The 27,943-nt window shown below is 42.9% G+C and overlaps 2 protein-coding genes and 2 long non-coding RNA genes across 5 annotated transcripts in view; 1 reads left to right on the top strand and 3 right to left on the bottom strand.

Annotated features, from left to right (window-relative positions):
* basp1 (brain abundant, membrane attached signal protein 1) overlaps positions 1-16,730 on the bottom strand; it is a 44,352-nt gene extending 27,622 nt beyond the window's left edge. Inside the window, exon 1 of the mRNA XM_069170215.1 lies at positions 16,585-16,730. The gene's annotated coding sequence lies outside the window, so the exon portion shown is untranslated. The remainder of the gene's footprint in view (positions 1-16,584) is intronic.
* Positions 16,731-17,157: 427 nt separating this feature from the next.
* On the bottom strand, positions 17,158-20,847 carry LOC138210724 (uncharacterized). Its single transcript, XR_011179271.1, has 3 exons — positions 20,812-20,847; positions 18,469-18,527; positions 17,158-17,332 (listed from the first exon to the last, which is right to left on the bottom strand). It is a non-coding gene; the product is annotated as an uncharacterized lncRNA (long non-coding RNA).
* A 723-nt stretch (positions 20,848-21,570) lies between these two features.
* Positions 21,571-27,943, top strand: part of myo10 (myosin X) — a 99,794-nt gene continuing 93,421 nt past the window's right edge. Inside the window, 1 exon segment of the mRNA XM_069170012.1 lies at positions 21,571-22,076. Within this exon segment, the coding sequence (XP_069026113.1) occupies positions 22,056-22,076 (21 nt within the window). The 5' untranslated portion in view covers positions 21,571-22,055.
* Positions 22,071-25,498, bottom strand: LOC138210723 (uncharacterized). 2 transcript variants are annotated; one of them, XR_011179270.1, is made up of 3 exons: positions 25,320-25,498; positions 25,175-25,218; positions 22,071-24,044 (listed from the first exon to the last, which is right to left on the bottom strand). It is a non-coding gene; the product is annotated as an uncharacterized lncRNA (long non-coding RNA). The 2 variants fall into 2 exon arrangements; XR_011179269.1 differs by having other exon boundaries at positions 22,071-22,572.

Raw genomic sequence — 27,943 nt, 5'->3', positions numbered from 1 at the left:
TAATAAAAGTAGAATAATTTGATACTTTTTTTTTTTTCGCTTATCCGAAGAGTTTGAACCTCTTTGATGTATTGCGAATCACAGCAAAGGTTCCTATACTTCGCAAAGGTGAAAAATAAGCTCTCCTGGAATATAATAATATAATAATAATTTCTAACCGGCAGTAACAGCTTCTGTATGACGGCACTTCGCTCCATCGAGCGCCGTCTTAGTCACACTTACGGTACAAACCGCTCTCACTTCCTACCAGCGTGAACTGTCTGCTCCCTCCCTGACTTACGGACAACAGTCTGCACCCACACAATGACCAGCACTGTCAGCCTTACAGATACACTGTGTGTGTGTGTGTGTGTGTGTGTGTGTGTCATGGATGGAGCTGCTCTGTGTTTTCTTTGTTAATATTGTATGTTTGAGGGCTTTCAGAGAACATAATGCAGCTTCTGGTGGCCGTATTCGAGTGCTTTGGCGACGAGACTTGGAAAAAACAGTCGATTGTTTTAAACTACAGTTCTCGGTTTGAATTGAGTGTCCTGTCTTCATATTGTTCTCTGCTGCTGGACATTTCAACATTTAATGTTGTGTCAGATAAATTGTTTTAAAAAAAAGCCACCTATGCTAACGCAAGTTTCATTTTTCAGCCTCGGAGGTTTTCTGCTTGGACAAATTGGTCACTTTGCATAACAATGTTCTGCTCATTGACTGTATATATATATATATATATATATATATATATAGAAAGTGGACGTAGCTTCTGGGTCTGAAAAATGAGGCCTTTAACTGCAATACCACCGAGTGCCTCTAGGGGTTGACTCTAAAAAAAAAATCCTCTGGCTCTATAGACCCTGATTCAACTTCTCATGAAATACAAAGTCAATAATTTGTCTGTTTGATTGACAGGCCTGTGGCGCAGTCAGGATTCGGCTATGGTCAGGTTCCCAATCAGGTTGCCGCTCGGTTTTCGCTACACATTGCTTGCAAGTTTTCTTGCGAGTTTTGCGTTTCGAGTACGTGTCTGTTTGTGGTGAAATTATGAACCTATATTTGAAAGAAAAGTTTTATTTTGTAATCTTTATAACACTAAAAAAACACTTTTTTTTTTAATTTACTAAACTTTACGAGGTTGTGGGTTGTGAAAGCCAAACACTGTCGCTTTTTATTGGGAGAGGAGGAAGCTCTAACTGCCACATGGGAAAACAAAACTGGGAATAAAACCTAAACTTTATGGATCCAGCCTTATATTACTAATACACAGTATTCATCTTAACGTGACCACACGGTGTGAGTGCAGTAAAAATAACCCATGGATCGCCAGCAAAACAGAGCAGCCACAAGGGCACGAGGTTGTAAATGAGGCGCCGTCGGCGGGAATATCAACGACTAAACTCATTCATCTCCATAAAACATTCAGATAAATGTGATGTCCACCCCCTCCCGTCCCCGTGTCCCCGTCCCTCCCCCAATGCGCTTTCCAGGAACGCCTCGTGGGAATACAAATGACTCCCGTTTACTTTAATACGAAAATGTGTTTTCTCCCCCGCAGGATGCTAACGAGATGACTCATTATTGAATACTCATTTCCATTTTTTTTTTTTTTTTTATGTTTCGTGTTGCTGTCACTTTTTTCTCAACCGGGAAAAAAATAAATAAATAAATATTTAAAAAAGCGTCTTCCTCATCAGGCCACGCGGCAGCCATTTTGAGCAGGGGGGAGGGGGAGGGGGGGAGGGGAGGGGGGAGGGGGTTGGGCCTCGCGCATTGTACCACGTTAAAGATAAGCCACGATAAAGTGCACATCATAAAGCAGGTACCAAAAAAAACAAAAAAAAACACAACGACCCAAAATGGACCCTCGGCAGGTTTTGGAGACGGCGCGCCGGGATTGGATGTTATTAGTCCTCGCTGTCATTTTCAAAGGGACTCTTCGCGAAACTGTTGTGACAGCCGGCTCTATCTTCCACTCCATCACGGTGCTCCTGCCAATAATCCTCCCTCCGACACACACACACACACACACACACACACACACACACACACCACCACCACCACCACCACCACCACCCAGCCTCAGATACAACGCTGCTGTTAAAGACAGGAGACTTCAAGGGCTGTCAAGTACTCGGTTTGTGTGTACTTTCAAAGGAATCGTGATCTCGTCTCCACATCTTTCATCGCGGGCGCCGCAGAATTTAAATGAGGAATGGCCCACCCGCTTTGTTTTGTGTTTTTTTGACACGAGACTGTGCGCAGGGGGGGGGGGGAGGACTGCGACTCATATACTTGGATTACTTGTTCATTTGTTACCTGGCAACCTATAGAAGGGAGAAATAAAAAAAAAATTGAGGTCATGACGCAAGCTGGGACGCCACAAGTACCTTTAGAAATAACTGGAGGCCCACGACTGATCACCGTCTAAAAAAAAAAAAAGAAAAAAAAATGTTTGGCAGGTTGTTTTTTTCTGCATCAAATCATTGTTAGAAATTGATTGAAAGGAGCCTGTAATAATGACTCACTGTTTGCATTATTCAGCAGTGCGGAGTGTGTCACGAGGAGGACTCTGTGTTCTCAGCTGTGTTTGCGGGTTATCGATCACACGCACAGCTTTGTTCTTTTTGCATTATTTGAATACCTTCCCCTATTTTCCCCCGTCTTGTTTTAAGCACACAGAGAGAGGGAACAAAAAGATTAAAATCCTGAACGGGTGCTCGGTGTCACTGCACAGATGAGGAACTATTGTGTACACACGGAAGGAATTACAATAATCCCATTATTGAAACGTTTATTTTTTTTTAATCAGTAACTAGATATTTGATAAGCAGGCTGCTACGTGACCGCGATCAGGTAAGATAGAACGCAGAGAGCTCCTACAAAACTATTTCATTTTTTTCACATTATTTCACATGCGACGTTACATGTGAAAACTGAATGTCATATTTGCCTCTCAAACAATTAGCTCAGTGACATGCGAGATGAAATGTCCAAATGCCACATTGATTAAACTGAGACTTTGTTGTTATTACTCGTTATTAAAATATATACAATAAAACATCTAACGTTTTTTTCCGACTCTCGTCTCGTTTGTATCGACGCCTGGTGGCAATGCGTTACTGCTGCCAGAAGGCGGCGGTAATGCACCTAAAAGCTGTTTGCAAACTGCCGCAACGGATCACAAAGAAGTCGGACTCGTTCCCAGCGAATATCGAACAGCATTGCTGTTCTCCACGGTCACGTAGCGATTCGAGGGAAAGACGCGCTATTGTTAGCAGACTTACTAAAATCTACCGCACGTTAAAAAGTGGCGCATGTAGCATTTGGACTCCCGGGGTATGCGTATTTTCACGCGGCTTTTTAATATTTCCATATTTGTTGGATATTCTTTATCTATCGGCACTTTCAGGAAACTGAAGTTATATGTTTTCATGAACCAACCTAACAAAAAAAATTAAAATTCAAAGGCCCGTCCGTCCACTGATTTGGGTCCACCTTCCTCCAGACAGACTACCTGGATTGAGATGAACCATCAAACCTACAAAAAATAATGGAAATGTTGTGAACGTATGCAGCTCCCGGTCGGTTTGAGATTTGTGGCGTTTGTGTTTAGCTGTTTTAAATTCCTCTGACAACTGTTACTCAGAGCAGCTCACGGCGAGCGCGGCACCGTAACATCCCCCCCCCCCCCCGCCCCTTTTTTTAATTACTTCTGTTCCGCAATTTGCGATCCTTTTGATTTCCTGATTCGGGCCCTTCCGCGTTTGCGTGACACGGCTTACGATTGTGGAGCTACGTTTACAGGAGCGCTTCATTTTCAGATCATTGCAGTCTCCGGAACAGAAGATTTTCAGTGCCTTTGAATACTCGACTTTATCGTGAATCGGCGAGAGTACCAAACGCCAACGGTAACCGACCCGATGTTACTGGAACCAGAGCGTTCTAAGAAATGCCAGGCAGACGGGTAGATTACAGTATTTCTGTGATGTGGTTGAGATATTTGGAGGGATATGTCCAATTACCGCTTATCTACCGTTTCCTGAAAAACCGTGCGACTCCGGCGAGACCGCTGCAAAATAATCTGCACACATCACGCCGGGATAGCGGCTCCATTTGGGCAACCGAAGCCTCCCCCGGGGGAGGGGGGGGGGAATATCGTTTCGCAGCAGAATATTTTGTCTCTCTTTGTCTTGCTTTTCGGCTCGGCTTCGGAGGGCTCTATCTCCCGTGTCGATCAATAAGCACTGCAGCTTTAAGCCCACCGCTGGCAGCTCTGCTGTCCCAGCGTCCCACAACCATCCTCCTCTTCCATCTGTCTGCACGGGGTCCCCCGAGGGCCCGCCGGGCTTCCAGCCGGAGCCAGACACGGTCCAAACATCAATCGATATCTCTGCAGGGCTGCGCTGGTGAGCAGAGTTTTTTTTTTGGTTTTTTTTTATGACCAAATCAGAGCCAAGTGACATTTCAGAGAACCTTCCGGGAACGGAACGATACGTTCTGATGGGATAAAGGCTTTAAATTGCTATAAATGGTTCTGCATGTTGTAGTTCATTAACCGCTAATTGCATGATATATTTACAGAACTGACCACCAGCTGCGTTTTATTTTATTTTTTTTGGTGTCTTATTTTTCAATCACCAGTTTGTTTCCCGTTTATTCCAAAAAGCGGATTAAAAAAAAAAATAAAAATCACTTTGCAGAGATAAAAAAAATACTGCCTGAGATTTTTTTTTTTTTTTTTTTAACATCTACTCTGAAACAACCTGAGTGAAGCAGTTCGACGAACATTTGATGGATTTTGGATGGATTTCATGGTTTGCAGCTGCTGACAGAATTTCAGTTCGTTCAATGCTTTTAAAACCGGGAAGAGGTTTTTCTTTTTACTGTCAGCTGACTCTGGAGAGCTGATGACGGATTCTACCTTTCACTCTGGAAATTTACCGACGCTCCAAATGAGTGGCGTACTTTGTGTACTGACTCTCACTATTTTGAGTGCGTAAGTGCGCTCACGCTGCCTAGTGCAGAAACATGCAAGTGCACTTACACGTACCAGGAAAATGCACTCGAAAAAACAGTCCAAAAAAGGACGGTTTTTTTTCACCCTAAATGGTCGCCGTCTTGGCTACGTCGGGGAGAAGTATGTGATTTTTGGAAAACAGCACAAGTCGGGGCAAGAATTCGGCTTTTAATCTGAAACGGTCACCATCTCAGGAGACCAAAATACTGCGTAGTCATTCATCCAAAGGTTTTTGCGCCACAAAGCAACCAAAACTGGATCCAACACGCCTGGTGGTTCACCTGGTGGTTCCAGGAAGCTGACGGTCGTCTCAGCGAAGGGCGGGTGTTTGTGGATACTTCTAATCGTGTGCTGGAATTAAATCTGCTGACATCTTACTGATGAAATGAATACCAAGTAAAATGGATAGTAGTCACTGGATGCAACTACAGTTCTACGAGTACATTTTGTTTCTTTCTCTTTTACACGATTTAAGACGTGGCTCAGTCAAATGGGCGGTGAGGACACGAGTCTTTCGATGGCTCCACCCCCTCCTACCACTACCTCCGACACCGGAGACGGAGGTAATAACTCCCGACTGCTTTCTAGGGACCTTTTTTTTTATTTTTTTACGATGTTTACGATCCGCTTTACCGGCTCGATGTGAGTGCACGGGAGAAAGAAACTAAAACAAAACGTAAAGCACCTTCCCCTTGAATCATCTTTAATATCGAGCCATAAATCTGGTGCACGGAGGGGAGAGGGGGAAGATTCCCCTCAGACGTTTTAAAAATGAGGCAGCGAGTTCACAAGCAAAAGATGAGCTTAAAGCTGAACTCTTATTGAGTGCTGCTGCTGCTGCCCACGCAGACCGGCCTCTTTCAAAATATCTGTCCCTTTTAGTTCCTACTATACCGTCTTAAAAAGACGCCCGAGTCGGTTGACCACGGATCCAAAGCTTAGCGTTCGCAGCTAGCTACGTTCGCCGCAGTTCTGCGTTCTTTTAGTTCGGCTCGTTTCGACCCGTGAGGGTCAAAAAATCTCAAAGCCCTATGAAAGCTAGAAAATATGAAAAATGTACTGTAAGCAAGAACGCAACCACGAGACGATTACAATAAAATCAATAAAAAATTTAATATTTTTTTGTTTTTTTTACTTTACACGGCACATTTTAAGTCACTTCTTGTTTCTGAGGTTGTGTCCATCCTTCCTCACCCTTTCCGAGCTGAATCCCGACAATTGTGATTCTGATAAATACGGCTAAGAGTACCATATGAGGACGCCCCTGTTTTACAGAGTCCTGACCTTCAACCCCAATCTAACACCTCTGGGAAGAAGTGGAAAAAGCAGACTGTGAGCCACACTTTCATCACCCCGGCGTCAGTGTTGGACCTCCCTAACGCTCCCGCATGCCAAACGGGACCAAATCCCCGTAAGCAGGTGCAACATCTGCCAGAAAGCCAGAGATCAGAAGTCTGGGGGACATTAAATCAATCGATGTCCTTGTTGTAATCCAAGGCTGCAAATTACACATACTTTTTTGGCCATTTTTAGTGTGCATGTTTACCACTAACGAGGGGTGGACTATTCGTGCTACGTGGTTGCATGCATGAAAAAAAAAACATTCACTTTTATTGTTGAGAACTTCCTTCCTGCTACCAAACCCCCCCCCCCCCCCCTCTTCACCCCCCACCCTCCGGAGCAAGTCACAGGTCACCAGAAGTGTTTGATAAATGAGCTGCAAAGTGACTTTTGTGTGCAACCTCCTGCCTGAATTCCTAAAAAAAAAAAATAAAGGAAATTGTGGCTGTGACCTTAAAATGGCACCAAAAAAAAAAAAGAAACAGGACTTTTCAAGTACACAGACGCAGCGACCAAAAACAAAAAGTGGCCTCAGGGCTGCGATAACGACGCAACTGCATCCATTTCGCGGCCTGGTTTTCCCTCCTTGTGTCTTTCTGTCTTCCTCTCTTGTCTGTTTCTTTTTTTTTTCGGCCGAGCTGGGCCTCTCGGCGTTGGGTGGAAACGACCCCTTGTCACCAGTGTGTCTGCAGCTCTCGGCCAGACGCCGGCGGAGTGAAATTGGATGTGGCGGGCGTCCGCTGTCCCCAGCCACAACAGTGAAACAGTGAGAGTGAGAGAGAGAGAGAGCAAGAGAGAGAGGGACCGAGAGGACACCCCCCCCCTCGAGTCAGCGATGCTGGGTGGCAGTCCAGACGAGGAGACGGGACAAAGTCGGCCGTAAACTCCAGCTAACCCCGAGAAGAGCCAGAGGGGAGGTGGGGTGAGGAGGAGGGAGTGTGTGTGGGGGGGGTTGACTGCCAAGATGCACATCATCCAGCACCAGGCAGCCCGAATGGACTTGCTGAGGACACAGGACACACACACACACACACACACACACACACACACACACACACACACACACACAGTCTAGACGGACTCTAATTGGTATTTCTGGTATCTACTGTGTTACAGCTGAGCGGGCAACAAAAGACATTTAAATACCACCGATAATATCAAATACATCTTCACTCTGCTTAAAACCCGGTTGTCTTTATTGGATGATTGTTATTACATAATATGATTCCATTATATTGTCGTTTCTTTTGAATTAAAATAACACAACTCAATGGATTTCAATTTTTGTAGTAGTCTTTTAATAACTACAAATGAACTGATGTGATTGATTTTATCGCAACACACATTATTTCATTAAAATATATTGACTATGATGTATAAATAAATTTAAAAAAAGCTAAATGTTTAACAGTGATAACTTCAAAGTATCAGTTAGCGCGTTAATTATCAACATAACTTGTCGACCTTCACCAACCAGTCAAGTTACAGTTTAACTTTACCGTGTCTGTCTAGACTCATTTAATTAATGTAGTCAAGACTTTTAGGGAATTTTTGTTCAATAAATCTGATTCTGATAGAACACAGAATCTGTAGCAACATGCATATTCGAAGCATCGTCTGTTGGCATGGTTACAATTTAAAAGATTCACGTACGTCTTCAACCTGACAGCACGGAAAGACCTTTCCCGGGTATTCCCAGACCTAAATTTATATATTTTTTTTTTTTTTTCCCACTTTGTCTACTGGGCGCAGACCTCGGGTTAATTTAAAAAACTATTGGACCAGCTTTTAATACCAATAATACGCCGAAAACCGTCCGAAACTTCAACGCCTTCGCGACTAAACACCGACGCTGTTCACCGAATGGTCTGTCCTTCAGAGTGGCTGCACAAACATTAATGCAAAGAGGGGTTCCAGACTATAAACTATAACTGTGAGCAAATAGTCTGGCCGCGCCGGGCTAGCAGAGCTACACGGTCGGCACAGTTCCAAGATAGACGTCCAAGATTCGTGTCACCAATTCAATATGTGAGGAACAAAAAGGGGGAGATTTTGACCATATTTTCACATTAGGTCAGTTATGGTGTTGAATATTGGACAGGAAAGTGCTTTTGCAGAGCATTTGGATGTCAAAGGGAAGTTGACCGTTGACCGCGTTTTGAGAGGACACGGTGACCTTTGACCTTTTGACCACCAACTTCAGCTGGACAGACAAACTGAAAACATCACGCTTTCTGTCTGACTGTCACCCCGCCTTTTACGTCTTAAAACCAATTTATTTTTATTTTTTTTTTACAAATTCTTTAAAATATATGATTTCATTCTGGAAAGGGACAGCTGTAGCAAAACTATACCAACGTGATGCAAATGTATTTCCTTTACCGGAGGAGACGCACGTATCCACCACCTCACCAGTGCATCACACACACCCGCACATTGCTGAGTGCTCCAGACAGGTTCTTGATTACATCTTGCACTTGAGGAAAAAAATAAAAATAAAATAAATGCCAGGCGAGAGATATTCTCGTAATTTTTCTTCTCTGTCGGTTTCTGTCACGTTGATGGAAGCTGACAGAACTGGGACTGCAACACAAAACGCAACGAGGCCGAGCACCTACGATTCCCTAAACTCTGTTGTAGCATTACATTATTCTCAGACTCCGTCTCTGGACTGTTTAAGATTCACGTAAAGAGCAGCGCTGCTACCGTGTCAGAGACTTGGCAGTCCTTTAAGAACAACGAGCGAGGGAGGTGGGAAGATGCTGACGGTTGCTGAAGGCTGTTCGTTATTCAGATTGCTGAATAAAAACTGTTATACATTCCAAAGTCCCTTTTTTTTATTTTTATTTTTTTATTCTAACAATTGGAGGAACCACCAAAAAGGCTTCTGATCTGAAAACATGGTTATTCAGTCTATCTGCTGCCTTTTTTTTTTCTCCACTTGGTTCTCAAAAAAACTTAGCTGCTTATTGCCTTTAAATACATTTCATTCAGTATTGATTTCAATATTAATTCAAAACAATTCAAACAAGCCGCATGTTAACATCACCATGCTAACGTGCAAAGAACATAACTTATTGTTATGTTCAGCATCTTAGTTTAAAAGTGAATCCGTTTCATTTTTTTTTTTTTTTTTACTTCAGAAAATGAGACACAAGTTTTGTGTTTGTAAAATCATGTCAGTGTTCCCGATAAAAACGTTTCCTGATGCAATTAGTCTGATATTTGAAAGGCCAACTGAGACCACCAATTTACTCCAAACACTGCTGTAAAAATTAACTGTGCGGAAACTTGCAGTCGTCGTGTTTAACTGTGCCCTTTAAACCTGCATTTAATCAATTTTGGCCACTAGTGGGCAGAAAAGCAGCAGGTTAGCTCGTAAACAGCCAACACAGACTACGAGACTCCCGAATTTGATTTCTTACATTCAGCATCAACATGATCATCAGGCGTTTGTGTCAACCTGATGAATTTTGGCTCAATAATACCTCTTGTTTTTGCTCCGGTTTGACCTCCAGCAACTCCCCAGAAATTATTAATCAGCTCTGAACACACACTTACAGGCTAAGATGTCCTGTTTTGCATGATGGCATTGTTGGGGAAAAGTTCCGTAATCACCAAAAGTTAGTAGACGTCATCGTTCCATTGTTTTTTCTTGGTAACTTTCGCCTGCTGGTGGCGCTACAGGAAAACTCACAGGATCACCAAAGTTTTTAGGATTCATCCTCTCGGAAACATGTACGCTTCTACCAAATTTCGCGCCAATACTTCGAAAGGTTATCGAGATATTTAAGTCTGAACCACAGCGACGGACAGAAGTTATGGTCACACGACAAACTGTACGTCTCCCCCCCTTTTGCTTGTGGATCTGAAAGTTGCTATTTCAAATCATTTAGTAAATCCATCTTTGTTTCTTCCAATCAAAGTTTCACCTGACGATGATTGTTAAATACTCTTTCAAAAAACTGAACAACACTGGAGGATTATTGTGCTCAGTTGTGACTGCTGGGCTGAAACAAGATGGCTGCCACCCTCATTCCAGCAGCCGGCAGATATGACTGTCAACTTCTATTGAGGTTCACGCTGATCTATAATTCACACTGCATATTTGAATCGGGGGGGGGGGAACTCTGGAGGTTAATAATTGACTCTTGCATGCAATATGAGAAAATTCCTCCACTTAAGTGAAGACTCATGAAATCAGGGAGCGAGAATGCTACATGTTTTGGTTTCTGCAGGATTCACTCAATGCCAGAGGTATTATTTAATAAGTGATATCTCCAAAAAAAAAAAAATTTTAAAGTGCCTGTTTGGCATGGACAGGTGTTGATGTAGCTGGAAATAATCTGTTCCGTCTTTCAGAGAAATGACTTTACAATAACAGTTTTCCAGTCGAGTCTGAAATGAATTTGTTTTGATTGTTTGTTTGATTAAAATCTCATAACTATCAATAAACTTTATCGCCATCCACGACGATGAAATCAATCTCCCCCGCGGATAGGACGACGGGTCGTTGGGAGAAATATGGCCGGATTGTCCCTTTATCTGCCCTCGCCGAATGATTTGTTTCTTACATCCGCAAGGACGCCCGACTGAGTGAGCGAGTGACTGAGCGGGCGGATTTGGGATTCAGCGGAGAGCGAGCCGAGATTGGAGAGTGCATTCCCGCCCCGCCAGGTTACATATCAGATAACGTTGTCGCTTTCGGTTTGAGCTGTTATTTCCTGGAAGGCGAAGGCGCGACGTGACAGATGGCGCTCGCGGTGAAAGAGTTCGCCGAGGACGTCAATGCGCTGCCGTCGAACCTCCGCCGGGTTTCTGGAGCGACGGCCGCGTCTCCTTCCATTTCCTTGCTCTTCAGCTGCAGACACACCGACTGCGAGCAAAACTTCGGGGGTCAAAGAGTTTGAAGCGGAGCTCTCGTTAGTTCCTGCTGAATATCGTGTCCTTTAATTAATTAAAGGTACACTTTCAGATTTATTTACAAAACTTCCCACAAATCCCGCAGATGTATCGCCAGTTTTCGAACGTTTTTTATGCGTGGAATACGGTGAGAAATGAGGCGAGTAAAACGTCTTTGAAGTTTCAAAAGTGGCCACTAGGGGGAAGAGAAAACACAAGTTGACAGCTACAACCACCCTAGACTTCCAGATTTAATAGTCTTTAATATGCTTTTAACATGGTAGCAAAACAGCTGCCTGCTGCTGGAAATTTAAGTTGGTGAGGACGCAGACTTAAACATAAAAGCGGAGTTAAACGAAGCCAAAATGTTCTGGACATGCAGAAGAGTCCGGTGATGACTTGGCAACTTATTAGTCACAAAAGACTCATTTTTACGTGATATTTATGGCATTTAATTCAATATTAATCTCAAGACTTTCATTTAAAGTGGGTTTCAGTCCATTTACAGTCACATAAACCTGCAGAAAACGACTCACTTCTATTTTAATTTGTGAATTTTTAAGGAGCAATTCACGCAATTTAGTCGTTTTGTTTTTTTTCCACAACCAACAAATTCTTTTTGGAAACCATATCATAATCTACGTGAGACTGTTTTGACAGTGGCTGCTAATCTCTACTAGCGTCTGATGTTTCTGCTGACACTTCTGCCTCCAACCCGATTCAATCCAGGTCAATATCATTCTTTTACAGCTTTAAAATCATACATTTCATACCATGTCTTTGCAGGGAGAAACTCCTTTGTTTCAACCCAAAATTGTGAAAAGAAAAGATATTGAGTTTCGAAATATGGGAATGAGCCTTTAAAAAGAAATCCTGCCAAGTGTAAATTTAAACTATAATCATGGTCATAAAGAAAGAAATAACCAGAGAAAACAAAGAGGACGACCACAGTGTCGTCAGCGGGATATTTACTGTAACTATGACTCAGCGCTTCTTGTTTTAACATCCCTAAAAAACACCGTCTGACGACAGACGACCATCTCGTCGGGGGAATAAAAAAAGAATCCGCCTCCATCTTTCCCTGCTGCACTGCGAGACTCCGCTTTCAGCACGAACAGGCACCGTAATAAACGTTTCCCGACTTTAACATTCGTTTAACCGCGAGGTCATGCTTCCTTTGATGAGAAATACCAAAAAAAAATGTTTCGACTTCCTCATTTCTTTTTTAAATGCGAAGAGTGTAAAAAAATTAAAAAAAAGAACATGCAACTTCTGGTCTCACTGCAGAATTAAACAAAGAAACGCTCACACAACACTTCCCATTCAGACCAACACGCTCGCTGAGCTGCTCTGTCAGACATTAAAACAATTGGCCGCTAACGGTGGCTACGTTCCAAGAAATGAATTTCCTCCTTCAGTTAAAAAAAAACCAGCTGCCTCCTGCAACAAGCTGTTCTACTAATGTAATTAGAAAATGTACTATTAAGCACTTATTTTGCTTTTCATGGCGTGATGGCATTAAACTGAGGGGCCAGAAAAAAACAACAGTCCTTTAATAACTACTAACTTCAATGTCGTAACAGTCATGCAATTACACGCATGCGTCTCCGTACACAGCAGTATATATCTATATATATATATATATAGATATATACTGTATGTATATATATATATACATATTGCATGTTTCAGTCCGTCCAAGTCTCAGCAGCATAAATGAAGCACAACCTACACACACCTGCTGCACTTTAAACCTGACAACCCCCCCCCCCCCCCCCCCCCCCCCCCCGATATTTCTCACAGCACACGATCAACTCATTTTTATCGCACAGCAAATCCTCGAAAATCGCATTTCTATTGAGATAACGTGAGACTATTTCGGGGTTTTTTTATGTCGTGGTTTTACAATGCTGTATATTTAAGATAATCCTCACCAGAAACCAAAAAAACAACTCCTACAACAAGTAAAAGCTGCAGCGGTTGATTGGAAAAACAGAAACATTATATTGTGTGAAGACCACAGACAGTAAAAACTAAAAAATAAGATCGTCTCCGCAACGGTGTAGTGACAGCAGAGCAGCCGGAGCGGTGACTCAACCTGCGGCTGCACCCATTCCCCACCTTCTTCTACACACACACACACACACACACACACACACACACACATGTGCATGCCCAGTTTTGCAGGAGCTGTGGCCTCCCACTGTGTCACGTGACCACTCTCCGTCTCCATCACACGCAGCCTGGCGGTTTAATTAAGACGGATGCGGCCTCATATGAGAGTGATCCTGTTGATCACGTGACTCACTGGACATAAGACTTTGCAATGCTTTTCCTCATCCTCCTGTTTTGTCTGTCACACACACACACACACACACACACACACACACACACACACACACACACACACACACTCGAACTCTCTCAGACTGTATCAGACTCTTTCTGTCTGACTCACATTGATGGCCAAAAGTATGCGGACACGTTTCTGTGACTCGCCGCTGCTAACCGTCCGCTTACTTTTGGCCAGACAGGTTAACAGAGACAGGGGCGAGTGAGGCATCATTGCTGTGTGTCTGCGCTCCTCTCTCTCTTTCTCACACACACACACACACACACACACACACACACACACACACACACACACTAACGCACCCTCGCCGGGCAGCGGTAACGGATGAGTCACGGCCGTGAACTCCTCACCGGGGCTGCTGTTTGTCTCCGTCCAGCGAGATGAATGAAACGGAGTCAGGGACGGATATTTATGACCGGCCAATCAGCGGCCAGACGAGAGAGGACACGTTACTACGGCACCCGGACCGTTACCATGGCGATCTTCGAGCAAGCCTCGCAACGGAGACGGAGATGCTGCAAAACGCCCCCAAAAAAATGTAATACTTGTCGACATTTTTTTGAAGGAATATTACATAACTGAATATTAATGTAATGTTCGGGGTGCCGGTCGAGTGACACATGTAACACATATGACAACTGTCACCTAATATCACAGACACACGGCAGCGCACAAAGCCAGTCATACCGCCCTCCAGACATTCACATCATTCATGACTTTTCTCTGTTTATATTTTGTTTTTCTATTTTGAAAAGTGTACTGGGAGTTATGAAAAGCGACGTAAAGACACAATCTGCCCCTCCGAGGGGGTTTTAACAGGCTACTATTGGTACCAACAAGCTCTTTGTTGACCTTTAACCCCTGTGGAGTATTATGGTGATACATATTTAAAACAATACGCCTTTAATTACAGTAAGATATTTGAATAAAGCAGACTGAAAGGGTGCTGGGATTATCGGATTGTATTATCAACGTGTGAAATCAGCTTGATGTTGGAAATATTTAGACTTTTCAACGAGTGCGGTGTCGTTCAACAAAAGTTACGGGTTTATTATCAGCAGAAGTGCACGTTATGCGCGTTATCAAAAGTAAACGTGATCAAGAGCTTCATGCAGATTGTTAGTTATTGTACTTGGTCACTATTTCTGATACAATCGTGCAAAAATGTTTAACTTTACGACGACGCGATGCTGTAAAAATTGCATTATGTTAATGTTTTTGCATGTGAAATGTTCATCTTAAAAAGGAATTAACGTGATCGACAACTACAGGTTGTATGTGTTAAATATATTTAAATATATTTTTGCAGTATAATGAATTTAATGATCAAACAATTATCATATCTGTCGATTAAGAGATGATTCTGCAAATTATTTCGGCACTTCAGTGCAGCGTCGCCTCCATTTACTGGCAGAAAAAAAAAAAAAAAAAAGCAGGTGTAATTCCAACACTGAGGGCTCCATTCACACACAAATCCACCATCACACTACGGAGAGAAAACACACACACACACACACACACACACACACACACACACACACACACGATCTCACCGACACAAAAAAAAAAAGCTGCAATTTCTTTTTTGGGTCTCTACAATCCATTTTTTTCCCTTCTCTGTAATAAACCACTCCACCAAGAATTAAAAGACAAAATCGCGCCTCCTCCTCCTCCTCCTCCCCCTCCTCCACCCTATTGATAGGCAAGGTGGCATCTCTCCCCATCCACACCCTACGCCCAGTGCGCATGCGTGCCGCGGCAAACAAAGGACCGAGGCAATTACACCGACGCCAGGATGGCTAATAAAGTTTGACTCGCCGCAGAAATAACATCCGCGTCGACGCAACAGAAAGAGTGAAAAAAAAACCGTGAACTTAAACGCGTGCGTGCGTGTGAGGGGGAGGAGGAGAGGAGGGGGGGGGGGGGGGTTTCAGATGCACCCCTAAAAAAAAATTCTCCATCACCACCCTCCTCCTCCTCCTCCTCCTCCTCCTCTTTCATCCCACACGCGCTCCAACCCCAACCCCCCCCCCCCCCCCCTGCTCTTCCATCCTTCCTCCTTCTCAGCGCAATAAAAACGGAAATATGAGATCAATAATTCATCTGAATTCATGACATAATGTGGTTAGGGCCACGCTGAATGTGTGACAGGAGTGTGTGTGTGTGTGTGTGTGTGTGCGTGTGTGTGTGTGTGTGTGTGTGCGCCGAATAGTGTCACACCTCCACAGACAAAGAGGTGGGGCGAGCAGGAGGAGAAGAGGGGGGCTCTTCTTATTTCTGGATGTTCAACTGTTTACTGGCTGTAAATTATGAGTGGGGGGGGGGTGAAAACGCTTTCTTCTTCCCCCCCCCCCCACACACCCTCTTTTCTTTTTTTTTTTGCGTTGATAGCAGCCGGTGGAAATTATAAAATCATAAACGATTTCAAAGCGATCAAGAAAATAATAGGCGCGTGCGTGAGAGTGGAGCGCGCGGGGAGCATTTTCTTTTCCTCAATAAAAAATAAAAAGCGTAATAAAAAGCACAAAAAAACCCACGAGAATCGGTGTCTGAGCGCGTGTTCCTCCAGACTGTACACACCCCTTTTTTTTTTTGTAAAGCTCGTGCACATTTTTTTTTTTTGTCGCCTTAAAAAAAAAAAAAAAAAAAAAAAAAAAACGGAGCACAGAAGAAAACTGAGTTTTTCTCTCAATTTTCTCAACTCAAATCTTTTTCTATTTTCTTTTCTAAATTTTTTCTTTTTTTTCTTTTTTTTATTCCCTCCCATCAAACCTCCGGATCTTTTGTCTCCCATTCCCCTCCGTGCGGCGGTGCGCCCCGGCGAGCCAAATGGAAGAGGTGGGAGAAAAAGACAAAAGGCATTAAAAAAAAAAAAAAAAAAAAAAAAAAAAAAAATTCAACTAAAATAGCCACGAGCCTCCAAATGGTTCTTCGGGGGGGGGGGGAGAGAAAAGGGAGGAGAAATAATCACCGGAGCGCGTCTTACCGTGTACACCGAAGTTGCGACGCTCCCTCTGCTTTCTCTCGCAGTTTCAAGTAGCGGCTGCTGTATTTTTTTGCGGCTTCTCCTGCGCGCCCAGCGGCTTGTGCCTGCTGCACGGAACGGCTCGGCTCGGCGATCCTCCGCTTGCGCGCACACGCAATCCGTACGCACGTGCACGCGCGAGCATTGTGCACGCAGAGCCGGCGGCACAATCAAACAAACAAACTCACCCCCCCCCCACACACACACACACACACACACACACGCAAAATGTTTTCCCCACGAGGAAAAATGTAAGCATATCCGTCTGACTCTTTCAATAATTCTTACTTTGACAGCTCGTTTTTATTCGTGTTCTGTATTTCTTTGTGATGAATCATTTTCCTGATAATTATGAGAGGAGAGTGTGATATTCAAAAGGTGCTTTATGGGCTCGTTATGATCTTGGAGCTGTATATTCTAATAATATTCTCTATCTATTATAAATTTTAAAAAAAAAAGGACCAAAAGCAGTGTCTCCAAACAGGAAGTTACTGGCACCAAAAAAAAAAACATTTGAATTATTGTTGATTTTTTTTTTTTCTTTCTCTCTCATAATTAAATATTTCTTCCTTTGAGGATTTTCTCTTCACGGCAAATATTTATATCTTGCATCAAATCTTCCCTCCGCGTGTTTTTGAATTGAAAGTTCTCCTCCATTTTCTCTCCCGTCTCTCCATTTTCGTTGCCTCCGTGCGCCCCCTGCCATTCGCTGCGCGCACGCACACACACACACACACACACACACACACACACACACACACACACACACACACACACACGTTTTCTGTCGATTAGTCTTTGGAGAGGACCTGTTGGTAAGCTGGATGCACTTGTTGCCTGCACAGACTGAAGCACTCGGCCTCCTTCGTTTTTTAATCAAGATGTCAGATGAAAAAGGAAAACGCCTCCTTCGATTCTGCATTTAAGGTCAAATTACAAAGAAGCATCAGCAGAAACAAGTTTTCCAGCCATTTGGACATTTTTTTTACTCTTCAACATTAATATGCCAGTAAAGTTGTGTTTTAATCGATTGCGTCAAAGCTCCTTTTTCATCCAGCTCATATTGTTTAAGGTTTTGGTGCATGTCGTGCTCGCTTCCTGTTGACCTTTCAAAATAAATAGTTTATGATGAGTAAAAACGTATAGATCTTAATTATGTTACTTATAAACGGGTAATATATCAGTTGATGTCAAATAGTGTCTGAAATTGCTTCTAAATTATAGTGATGACACTAATATGAGCTTTAGAAAGCATAAAAGCTATACATGTTCTCAGCAATGGCATATTTTCTTTGCTGCATTTCTCCCGGTTGAACACTAGATGGCAGCGTTTGAAAAGAATTGAGACTTTTTCCCTCCAAAAACCTTCGAGTGAGCGAAGCGTCTCTAACTCTTGATTAACAGCAGGGGAACAAAAAGAGATAGAGAAACGGGGAATTCATTTTAAAGCCATCAATTGTCCTTCTCTGAACTTTCCTTCTTGTCATTTTGTGAAGTATATTTCCTTTCAGGGTCTTTTGAGAGACCGGCTTCCCTTCACAGACTTCGACATTTTATTTGGAGGGAAATCTGGAATCATTGAAGACAGTTTGGAGGTTATACCGTACTTTTTAAAAATTGAATTGCCAAATAAAGGGTTTTTATATTTTTATTTTATCCTCCCAAGTGATCTGAAAGCAGATCTAAGTCAGATTGTTTTTTGTTTTTTTACCCGATGACATCCTTACATGATCAATATTATCTACCAAAATAATGTCATTTTTCTGTAATCATAGACTGAGCTCTTCTTATGAGTTTGCAAATGCGTGCAAATCATAACATGGTTCAAACATAGCCACTTATTACCTGATGAAAGCCTAATATTCCCTCTCCTCTTTTAGCTCTGGTTTGTTCTCCACCAACTCCTGATGGGGAAAAAAAACAACATCTTGGACCGAAGCTGCTAAGCGCTCCTGAAAAAAAGCTATAAACTCTGCGATGAAATGAGTCTGGTGACAGTTAGTTAGTCAAGTATATGATTCTGGATTAGATTAGTATTCGATTAGTATATGATTGACACATAGTTAGCTGTAAAACGGAGGATTGACGGTTTTGAGCGTCTTGATCCATCGATTATGGGGATTATATATAATCAACGAGCGTTATTTCAACTTTTTCACTTCCTGCTATGCATCCATGGAGACTGGATTTCCTACAGAACTTTTATACGGTTATTTTGCTCTTCTGGTTAATTGAGAAACAAATCGTCCATCAACTACAACATTGGTGCCTTTATAAATAAAAGAAAAACAAAGAAACACCACAAACACTTGAAAATAGTAAAAAAAAAAAAAAGATATATACATATATATATATATTAGAAAAGAAGGGCTGTTCCTTCGTGGTCTTTTCTCCTAAATACGTGGTTAATAGTAATAACTGGTCTTGTTATTTTTGCCCTGCCAGAAGACGGGAAGACTTTGCTTGCGTCACCGTTTGTCGGTTAGACGTTAAGATTATCATTTAGGACTTCGGTAATCACAGGGAATCCAAGACCAAGCGAGTAATTATCAACCGCTGTCTCCTTCCTCCTTCCTCCCTCTCCTAACAGGAGAACCTTCCTTCGGATATCCTTTTCGGTAAAACCGCTTTGTATTCATTTCGGATTCAGGTTTATATTTCCAAATCATAAAAACTCTGAAAAACACCCGCCCTCCCCCCTCCCTCCCCTTTAGAGGTCAGAGGTCAACCCGAGGTAACGCTGTCCAGGCAGGTGACCCCGCGGAGACGAGCCAAGTGTAGAAAAACACCTCTGGAGACAAACATCTGGGAGGAGTTGAGTGAATCCAGAGAATTCAGCGCTGGAGGAGAAAAAGACAACAAAAGAAAAATGCTTTGGAAATCCACCACCGCGACAGCTGCGTGTTAATTCGGAGAAAATAACCCGAAGGGAGGAGCAGGACTCGACACAGTTCGTCACGTGGCATCCCACCAGCGTCGGAAATTAAAGGGTAGAAAAAAAAAATGCCCCAAGAAATCTCAGGATGCCCCGAACGCTGTTAACCAGCCTTCATGAGCTAACGCAACACCGCCGCCGTTAACATCAGCCCCCCAAAAAATATGTGCATTTATTATAACTGGAAAAAGGTTGAATGACACTTCCTACTTCGAATGTCGGACTTTCACGCTACAGCGACTCACTGTACCACCTGGTGGCAGACAGTGGTATTGCGAGAGATTTTTGATTGATGGTTAGCACGTCTCTTAAACCCGAAACATCCACAAAACGTCAACACTGCTGTTTCTTACAAATACCGTGGATATATTTAGTCCCTTTTTTTTTGAAGGTCTAAATTCACCACGAACAGCTTTAGGCGAATCAATTTAACTGCTTTCACGACATTTTTTTAAATTTATTTTTACATTTATTTGTGTATTCATGCGTTTTGTCTGAAATAAAATATCTTTTCAATTTGCTTCATCTCCTACATGTTTAGTTTGTTTCTCTACGATACCAAACGTCTTCCTCCTTCTCAAACCCCTCGTTTGTTTCCTTCTTTCCCGACGGCTCCGACTGTGTTTCCTCTTTTTGTGCGAGCTGCAGCTGAGAATCACAGGATCGATCGCCACACGTGACGTTGGGTTTGTTTTTCGGTTTTTTTCGGTGTTGCACAAGTTCAGAACTCGCCCGGAGCGTCCAAACATGAAGGCCTCCGCTCAGAAAACATCCTCTGAAAAGCACCTGAGCTGCATCTCATGATATCTATTTCTAAATTTATTCAGAAGCCCTGAAAAAAAAAAAAAAAAAGAGGCAGCCAAACCGTTATTATTATTAATAACGGTTTGGCTGCCTCTTTAATTTCTTGACAACTACTTTATTTCAATAGGAAATGCTAAAAAATATCAAAGTCTTTCAAATTGGACCGACCTGAGCTGCTTCTGTCAGCAGTGGGCGCTAAAATCTTGGAGGCCTCGGGGTCCCAAAACCAGCTGGGGGTCAAAGGTCATTCTGCATGCTGAGTCAGTCAAGGGGAAAACCACACACACACACACACACACACACACACACACACACACAGGTAAGATGTGTGTGTGTTGTTGACCTAAGGCAGGAATGTTAATGCTCAACCATTTGGCTCATTATCTGGTTAATCGGCAGCTCCACCTAGAGACCTACAAAACAAAAGGACAAACCGCCGCATTCATTACCACTGCTGTGTCTTGTTTGGGGGGGTTCTCGGTATCTTTTGGGCTTTTAGCGAGCCGGAAACTGCAGAACATTTCAAAAAGGGTTTCGAAAAGATGTAAATATAATGCTCGATGAAAGCAACGGTTCACAAAAAGATGCTCGCGATTTTATTTTGATATTTTATTTCAACAGGATACAACTCAGAGAATCTTCTTTGTTCATGTGGAATTTTTTTTGTATTTTTTTTAGTGCACATTTCTACATCTGATATATCAGAAACATGCTCTCCCCCACCCCCCCCCGTTTCTGTTTCTGATTTTAAATTAGTTCTATCGTATTAATCATATAATCTTCATTGATTATTTAGATTTTTGTTAATTTTTTTTTTATATCAGAACAATTTCAGTCTTTTTAGAGAGGGACAGTATATCTTTAAAAAAAACAACAACAACAACCTGCGACCACATTATTTATGACTATGAATTATATTTTTATTTAAAAACATTTTTTTAAAGATCAAATCTTTCCCCTGTTTTCATCTGTTTATTGCGCTTTTCTGTTTCTGTGTCTTCTTCTCTTTCTTTTTTTTTACCTGTTAACATCACCTGAACTCCGCGCGTTGACAGCAGGAGGAGTCAGAGAGACAGCGGGGGGGCTGCAGGAGGAAGAGGGGGGGAGGGAGGGAGAGGAGGAGGAGGAGGAGGAGGAGGCGGGGCGGAGAGGCGGAGCTTCAATTATTGTCCACCGGTCTGAGAGAGAGTCTCCCTAAAGTTTCACCGGCGTCTCCTCTCCTCGCTTCTCCTCGTAACGTTTCTGACCAAACACACCGAGCACCGAACCGGACCGGAACTCCAAGTTACGCCGCAGGAGGGGAGCGACGCAGGACGAAGCGGTCCGGGGCTCCGGGAGGAGAAGCCCCCGAAAGTGTTGTCTTTTTTCTTTTTTTAAATCCTTTTTAAGGACTCCTGGTGTCTCCGCTGGAAGAGTTAAACCCGTGAAACAAAGAGTCAATTTGACTACTGCAGCTCCACACTGACGGACCGTCCTCCATCCTGCAGACTCTCTCAGGAGGAAGATGATGCACTGAAACTCTTCGGATCTGGTCGCCCCCTCCTCCCCCCCCCCCCTTTTTTTTATCTTGAAAACAAAAAAATCATGTTTTTTTCTTCTTGGAATCACACTTTTAGCGACACATGAGTTGGATTGACCGGACGCGCGGTTTCCACACGGTGAATCCTCTGGGATTAAAGTAACGAGGGGGGCGATGGATAATTTCTTCACGGAGGTAAGAACACGAGTTAAACTTCACTCATGCAGCATGTTGGATTTTGCATTTATTAAAAGCTTCGTGCTCGACAACTTCAGGATGCTTTAAAACAAGAGAAACATCCTTTGACGACGTGCAACTCATTTGCAACTCGCGCAGCATCTCAGCAGCACTATAAATCCGTATTTAAATGCTATATCAGGAGGATAAAAGTGCAATAAAGTGATTATAAGTGAGCATAAAAAGTTTCATGACATTCTATGTCGCGGCAATTAGATGTGATTGAGGACCATGAAGTCAACATAAACTCCCTAAAAATGACTTTTCTAGTCATGATGTCATACTTTTAAACACCCATTCTAGGTCCTTATGTTTATCATTGGTGGTACATGATTGACACATGGGATATCACTGGGACGGTTCTGGTCAGAGGGGGGAGGGGTGGTGGTGGTGGTGTTGGTGGTTGGACTGAGTCCCAGTGGATCTTTTGGTATTTCCTCTTTTCTGCTTTCCCCTAAAGAATAATTAAAAAAAGAAGAAGTCCTTTAAAGCTATTAATAGTCTGAAACCAGGGGAACTTTTTGATTGGTTGCCACTTGTTGAATGATGGAGGACCGTTTTAGGGAGTTTATTTTTTAAAAAAAATTTCTGTTTGCAAAACTCTTGTCAGTTAATTTATGAGGCTGCTGTTGATGTTCCAGCTGATGCTTCCCTCCATTCATTGTCTTGAAGTTAATCCACTCCAGAGGTTTTCATTTAATGCCATAAAAAATCGTTTTATTTTTTTTGACGATCTTCTCGAAACAAGATTTTTTTGGGGGGAGAATCGTCATTTCAGGCATGTTTTTGTATTTTTTTTTTTTTAATGTGTGGCTTGAATCTGTCTTAGATCTATGTTAAGCAACAACAACAAAAGTCCCTCTATTTGTTGAAAGAAAAGTTAGTTGATTGACAGCTATGTTGAAATTAGAGCTATTCTGATCGGTCATATTTCAGGCTAAAAAGGCCAAAAAAAAAAAAATCACTTTGTTCCAGCTTCTCTTTGTCTTTTGTTGCTGTGAACTAAATATCTTTTGAGTTTGGGAGTTTTTTGGTCAGACAAAACAAAGATACATGTGCGGGTGGCACTTTGGGCTCCGGAGGCTGTTAGATGCAAGAATTAATGGATTCATTGTGAAAGTACACTCACCAGGCTATTAACTTGTATTTTTAATAGACAAACGTTTTAAACTCTGGTTTTGTCTCCCTGAAAATCACGTCATCATGTAACTTACAGCATTCTGACACGATTTCAGGGAGGAATTTGATCCGTTCTTGTCATTATTGGTTTTCTCGGATCGAACAGTTGAGCGATTTCTGTCTGCAAATCCAAAGTCCGTTTAATACGGTAACTCAGGTTGTTCCTGACGGTCTGAAAAACCCTCCGAATGTGTAAACCTTCCTCGAGCCGTGACTCATCGCTAATAAGGTTTTCCTTGCGGTCGATTTACGACATCCCACAGCCGCACCTTCGCCGTGATGACGTCGGCCAGGTAAAGCGACAGCTCTCGGCCTTCGGGAGGAGTTTCGCTGACAGATCGGCTCGGGGGAGAAAAAAAAAAAAAAGAAAGAAAGCGATTTAAAACCGGTTTCCCCTCAGGTGGTGGCGTAATGGTCATAAAACACGTTCTGCTTCCTGGTTTTTTTTAAAAGCTTTCCCACGTTCTCATTGGCCGTCGTGCCTTTTCATAATCCGAGTGAGGTTTCCAGCGTATATGAAAGGGCAAAGGTCGCCGAGCTCGTAGAGGTGCCTGCGTTCAGCTGCGAGTAAAACAAACACACACACGCACACACATGCACACACACACACACACACACACACACACACACACACACACACACACACGGGAGGTTTAAGAGTTGTTGGGTTTTTTTCTTCTTCTTCTTCCTGCAGCCGAGTCGTGCCGGTCTCATGACGAGCGTGTATTCGCGGTACATCTGGAAGGTCTTGAGAAAAAAAAAAAAAAAAAGGGAATAGTTCTCAGCGCCAGGAGCAGGCAGGCGCTCACAATAGTCTCAAATATCGGCCTGCCTGCCTGACTTTATATCTGCCAGCTAATCGCAGCTGAAAACAAAGAGCCCAGTCTTTTAAGGAAAAGGGCATTTGACAAGGAAGCAAACCGGCTTCGGGAGGCCGACAGTTCGGAGCGGAGAAGGAATGCGAGCCGGGAAGGAAACCGGAGCGTTTCATATTTGTGCCGAGGACGGTTTAGATGAACGAGCCGCGGGGACCGAAACAAAAGACACACTGGCAGTAAAAAAAAAAAAAAAGGGCTTCGAACCTTTAACCGTCCTGTGAGATGCCAGGTTTACTCCTTTGGTAAATTTACTGAGTTGCAAAGCATCATGGGTAGCGGCTGGAGTCGCTGAATGCCCTTGGTTTTTTTTTTGTGTTATTGCTTGTCTTTTTATTTTTTTCTGACAAGTGGAAATCCATCTGTTTTGGTTATTTTTGAATTGAGCAACCCTGTGAGTTTCTGATATGCAAGTTTAATCCTGAATTTTAAGGCTAAATACAGAATTTGCCTGATTCTTTTTTTTTTCATAAAATCTAAAAAAATTCGGATTAAATCCCGAATTCCAGAGATACTCAGAACATCTTAAAAAGAAAAAAAAAAAAAAGTAATCTAAAACCATCATTTTGTTCAATTCATATTTTTTTTTTGTTTTAATCCAAAATGTTTGGTGTTATCCCCAAATTTTTTTTTTTTTTTTTTTTTTTTTTTTTTTCATTTTGAGGATTTTGAGTCTAATCTTTTATTTATTTATTTATTTTATTTGACCTTTATTTAACCAGGTAATATCAATTGAGAACCAATTCTCATTTACAATGATGACCTGTCTTGAACTTTCAGGTTTGATCCTGAATTATCACTTTTTTAATCAATTTTATTTTTTTTATTTTATTTTTTTACAAAGGTTTTGCGTTTCATCTAGTTTCTTTCAGTTGAATCCGTTCTTTTTTTTTGGGGGGGGGGGGGCCTTAATCCCACATTCTTCGGTGTTTCTTAGGTTTAATTTAGCACATAAAACATTGAAACAAGCAGCAGTTACCACCATCAGGCTCACTCACCTACCTCTGTATTAACTTAAGTAGGCTGCTGTTGAATCACCGGTTCTCCTGAGGAAGAAGGACACTTCAGAGTCAGAGTGTGTGAGGTTCAAAGAAACAACCGCCAGCGTTAAATTCAGCGGCCTTAAAGAATGTGTTATTTTCAGCACCTGACGTCTGTAGTTCAAAGAAGAGAAACATTCCATCGGCTATCCGTCTCGTTTTGTTCTTATTGGTGCATTTTATTTCAAAAGGAATCCACCGAGTGTTTTCATTATTGGAAAAAAGTTTTCCCTCAACAGGATCGCCTCTCAGATCCGATGTCGCGGTGAAAAGATAAAGAAGGGAGGCACCGGTGGCCTGAACTGCGCAAGACGTGGAAGTGTTGACAATGACGCATCCTTTTTAGCAGGAGGTTCCTCGTCTCTAATTACTGAGCTGCAGCCAAAACAGTCTGGACCAGAGTCAGTCCGGGGACTATAAATAGAGTCCGGCCAGCGAGTCCAGGCTGCACATTTTCATCATTCGGTCATTTTCTTACGAGCGTGAGTCAGTCCAGCGACGATCAGAGTCGCTTTATAGCTTCAGGGCAGGGCAAAAAAAAACTAAACGCTGTGCGGTGTTAGGAATGTACACATAAGGATTTATGCTGCTGATATTTTCAAAAAAAGAAAAGATGTAGCGTCTGTCTAAGGATAAACCGCTGTAAGGATGGACATTCGACCGGTAATGCTTATTGGATTGGGGTCCGCAACAGAAAAACGTGAAATAGCCACGCTTTTGTGCTGTCTGGGCGTGAAATTGACACATTTTACTGTAGTGGACAAAAATGAAAAATAAAAACTACTGCATGTGATTTATAGGAAAATGAAAGCAATAAAATACACCCCTCAACTTCCGGTAAGATAATTTGACCGAATTGAAATCTAAACCTGACCTCCAAAAATCCTCAAATTTCTTCGATGGTTTTGAGCGTTTCGACGTGAGAAAAGACTTTTTGCAGGTTGTGGAAAAAAAGGTCTGGAAAAAGTCTTCCATAACAGACAGACGGGACGAGGCAGGTTTCATTCACGTTTCATTGACCCGACTCCCCCGAGGCTGCGCCAGGAAAATAACGCAGGCCGCTGGTTGTCCGTGATTGGCCAATATCCAGTTTTAGGCTATCCAATGAGGATCAGTTTGTTCTCCGAGGCAGCAGGACCTGCAGTGTGGTTGAAGGTGGAGTGTGTGTGTGTGTGTGTGTGTGTGTGTGTGTGTGTGTGTGTGTGTGTGTGTGTGTGTGTGTCTTTGTCTGTATCTATGTGTGTGTCTGTGTGTGTGTGTCTGTGTGTGTGTGCGCGGGTGTGTTGACACAGTGGAGTCAGACGGTTCAGACGGTTACAGGGTTTGTTTTTATTTGAATTGGAGGGTTGGGGGGGGGGGGGGGGTTGGGGGGGAAGTCGGCTCCACCTGTCCACCAATCGGAGAGCGGCTCTGCTCTCAGGTGTGTGTTTGCAGTGATCACAGTTGTTAAGTCGAGAGCGTATTTATGCAGCAACTAGATTAAAGAGTCGGCGCTGAGATCAGTCGGGTAGAAAAGGGGCGAAAACATTTATCTGGTTTTCTGTTCTTTCTTCACGCCGGAGAACGCTTAAGAAGCGAAACATGCGTAGCTCCATACTCGCGATCGGTATCGTCTCTTCGTAGCATCTTCATCGGCGTGAAGTAGAACAAACGGTCACTATTAGGTTTTTTTTGCCACGTTAACAATATCACAACTTCTCAAATGGACCTCGGGACCTCTCGACGGCGTCGGTTGAAAAACTTTAAGAGCGCTTCGGTCGCTTTTTTTTTTTTTTTTTTTTTTCTGGAGTACCGTCTCGGCAGGTCAGAAATTCCCTCGAGGTTTGAACTCTGCTGATTGCTTTCCACTCCTCGACTGTGATAAAATCTCACGGACGATTGTACTTCCAACTCGGTCCTCTGAAGACTTGCGTTTTTATTCCCCGAGACTCTTCCGTTCCTTCTCCCTCCTGCAATCCTTCAGCCGCCTGCATTTCTCATTAAAGCCATAAAAAGTAACAGCCCAATCATAGACCTTAATAGGCTCACCACAACAAAAAAGAAGCCCCGCCCATTTTATATTGCTTGGTTTTAATGGTGATCTCGACCATAAGAGTCACACGGTTCCCCCCCCCCCCCCCCCCTGTTTCTCTCTTGGCTTGTTTAAAGCTGAAACCCGACACCTGTGGAGCAGCCAGAAGGCAACCTAGAGGAATTTAAAGACCTTGCAGATTTTTGTCGTTTGTCCTTGTCGGACAACTGGGTTGGACGTCCAGCTGGAGTCTGAAGTGTCCGTGTGGTCCGGAGCTTCTTCGGGTCACCTTGACAAGTAGCCAAGTAAAGAGTCTGAGGAATTTGAGACCTGAGCAGCTGACGTGTCTTTGTAGCCCAAAGTATGTGGACACTTGAACAACGCACGCAAATGAGCCTTGAGCTCGGGGGGAAAAAAAAGCGACTTTCCAAAAAAAAAAGATAAACACAAGATTCGTTTACTTTGCGGTTGCACAGCTTTCAAGAACATCACGTGACCTTCCTCGCCGAACGGAGCTGCTCAGTTGTTATCGTGGGGACTTCAGAAGATAACTAATGTGTGGACCCCAGGCCCGAAAACTCGTACGCGGAAACCATTTTCCAGACTGGAGGATGTTCATTTTGAGACAAAAATGGAATTGTCTAAAATACAATAATATGTTGTGGCATTAAAATGTCAGTTCATGGGAACTGAGAAGCAAAGACCAAACTAGGAAAAAAA

Source organism: Embiotoca jacksoni, unplaced genomic scaffold, assembly GCF_022577435.1.
Source record: "Embiotoca jacksoni isolate LCO1_2020_lvr unplaced genomic scaffold, fEmbJac1.0.p SCAF_48, whole genome shotgun sequence".
Taxonomy (NCBI): Eukaryota; Metazoa; Chordata; class Actinopteri; family Embiotocidae; genus Embiotoca; species Embiotoca jacksoni.
This window is presented reverse-complemented; position numbering and strand designations above follow the sequence as displayed.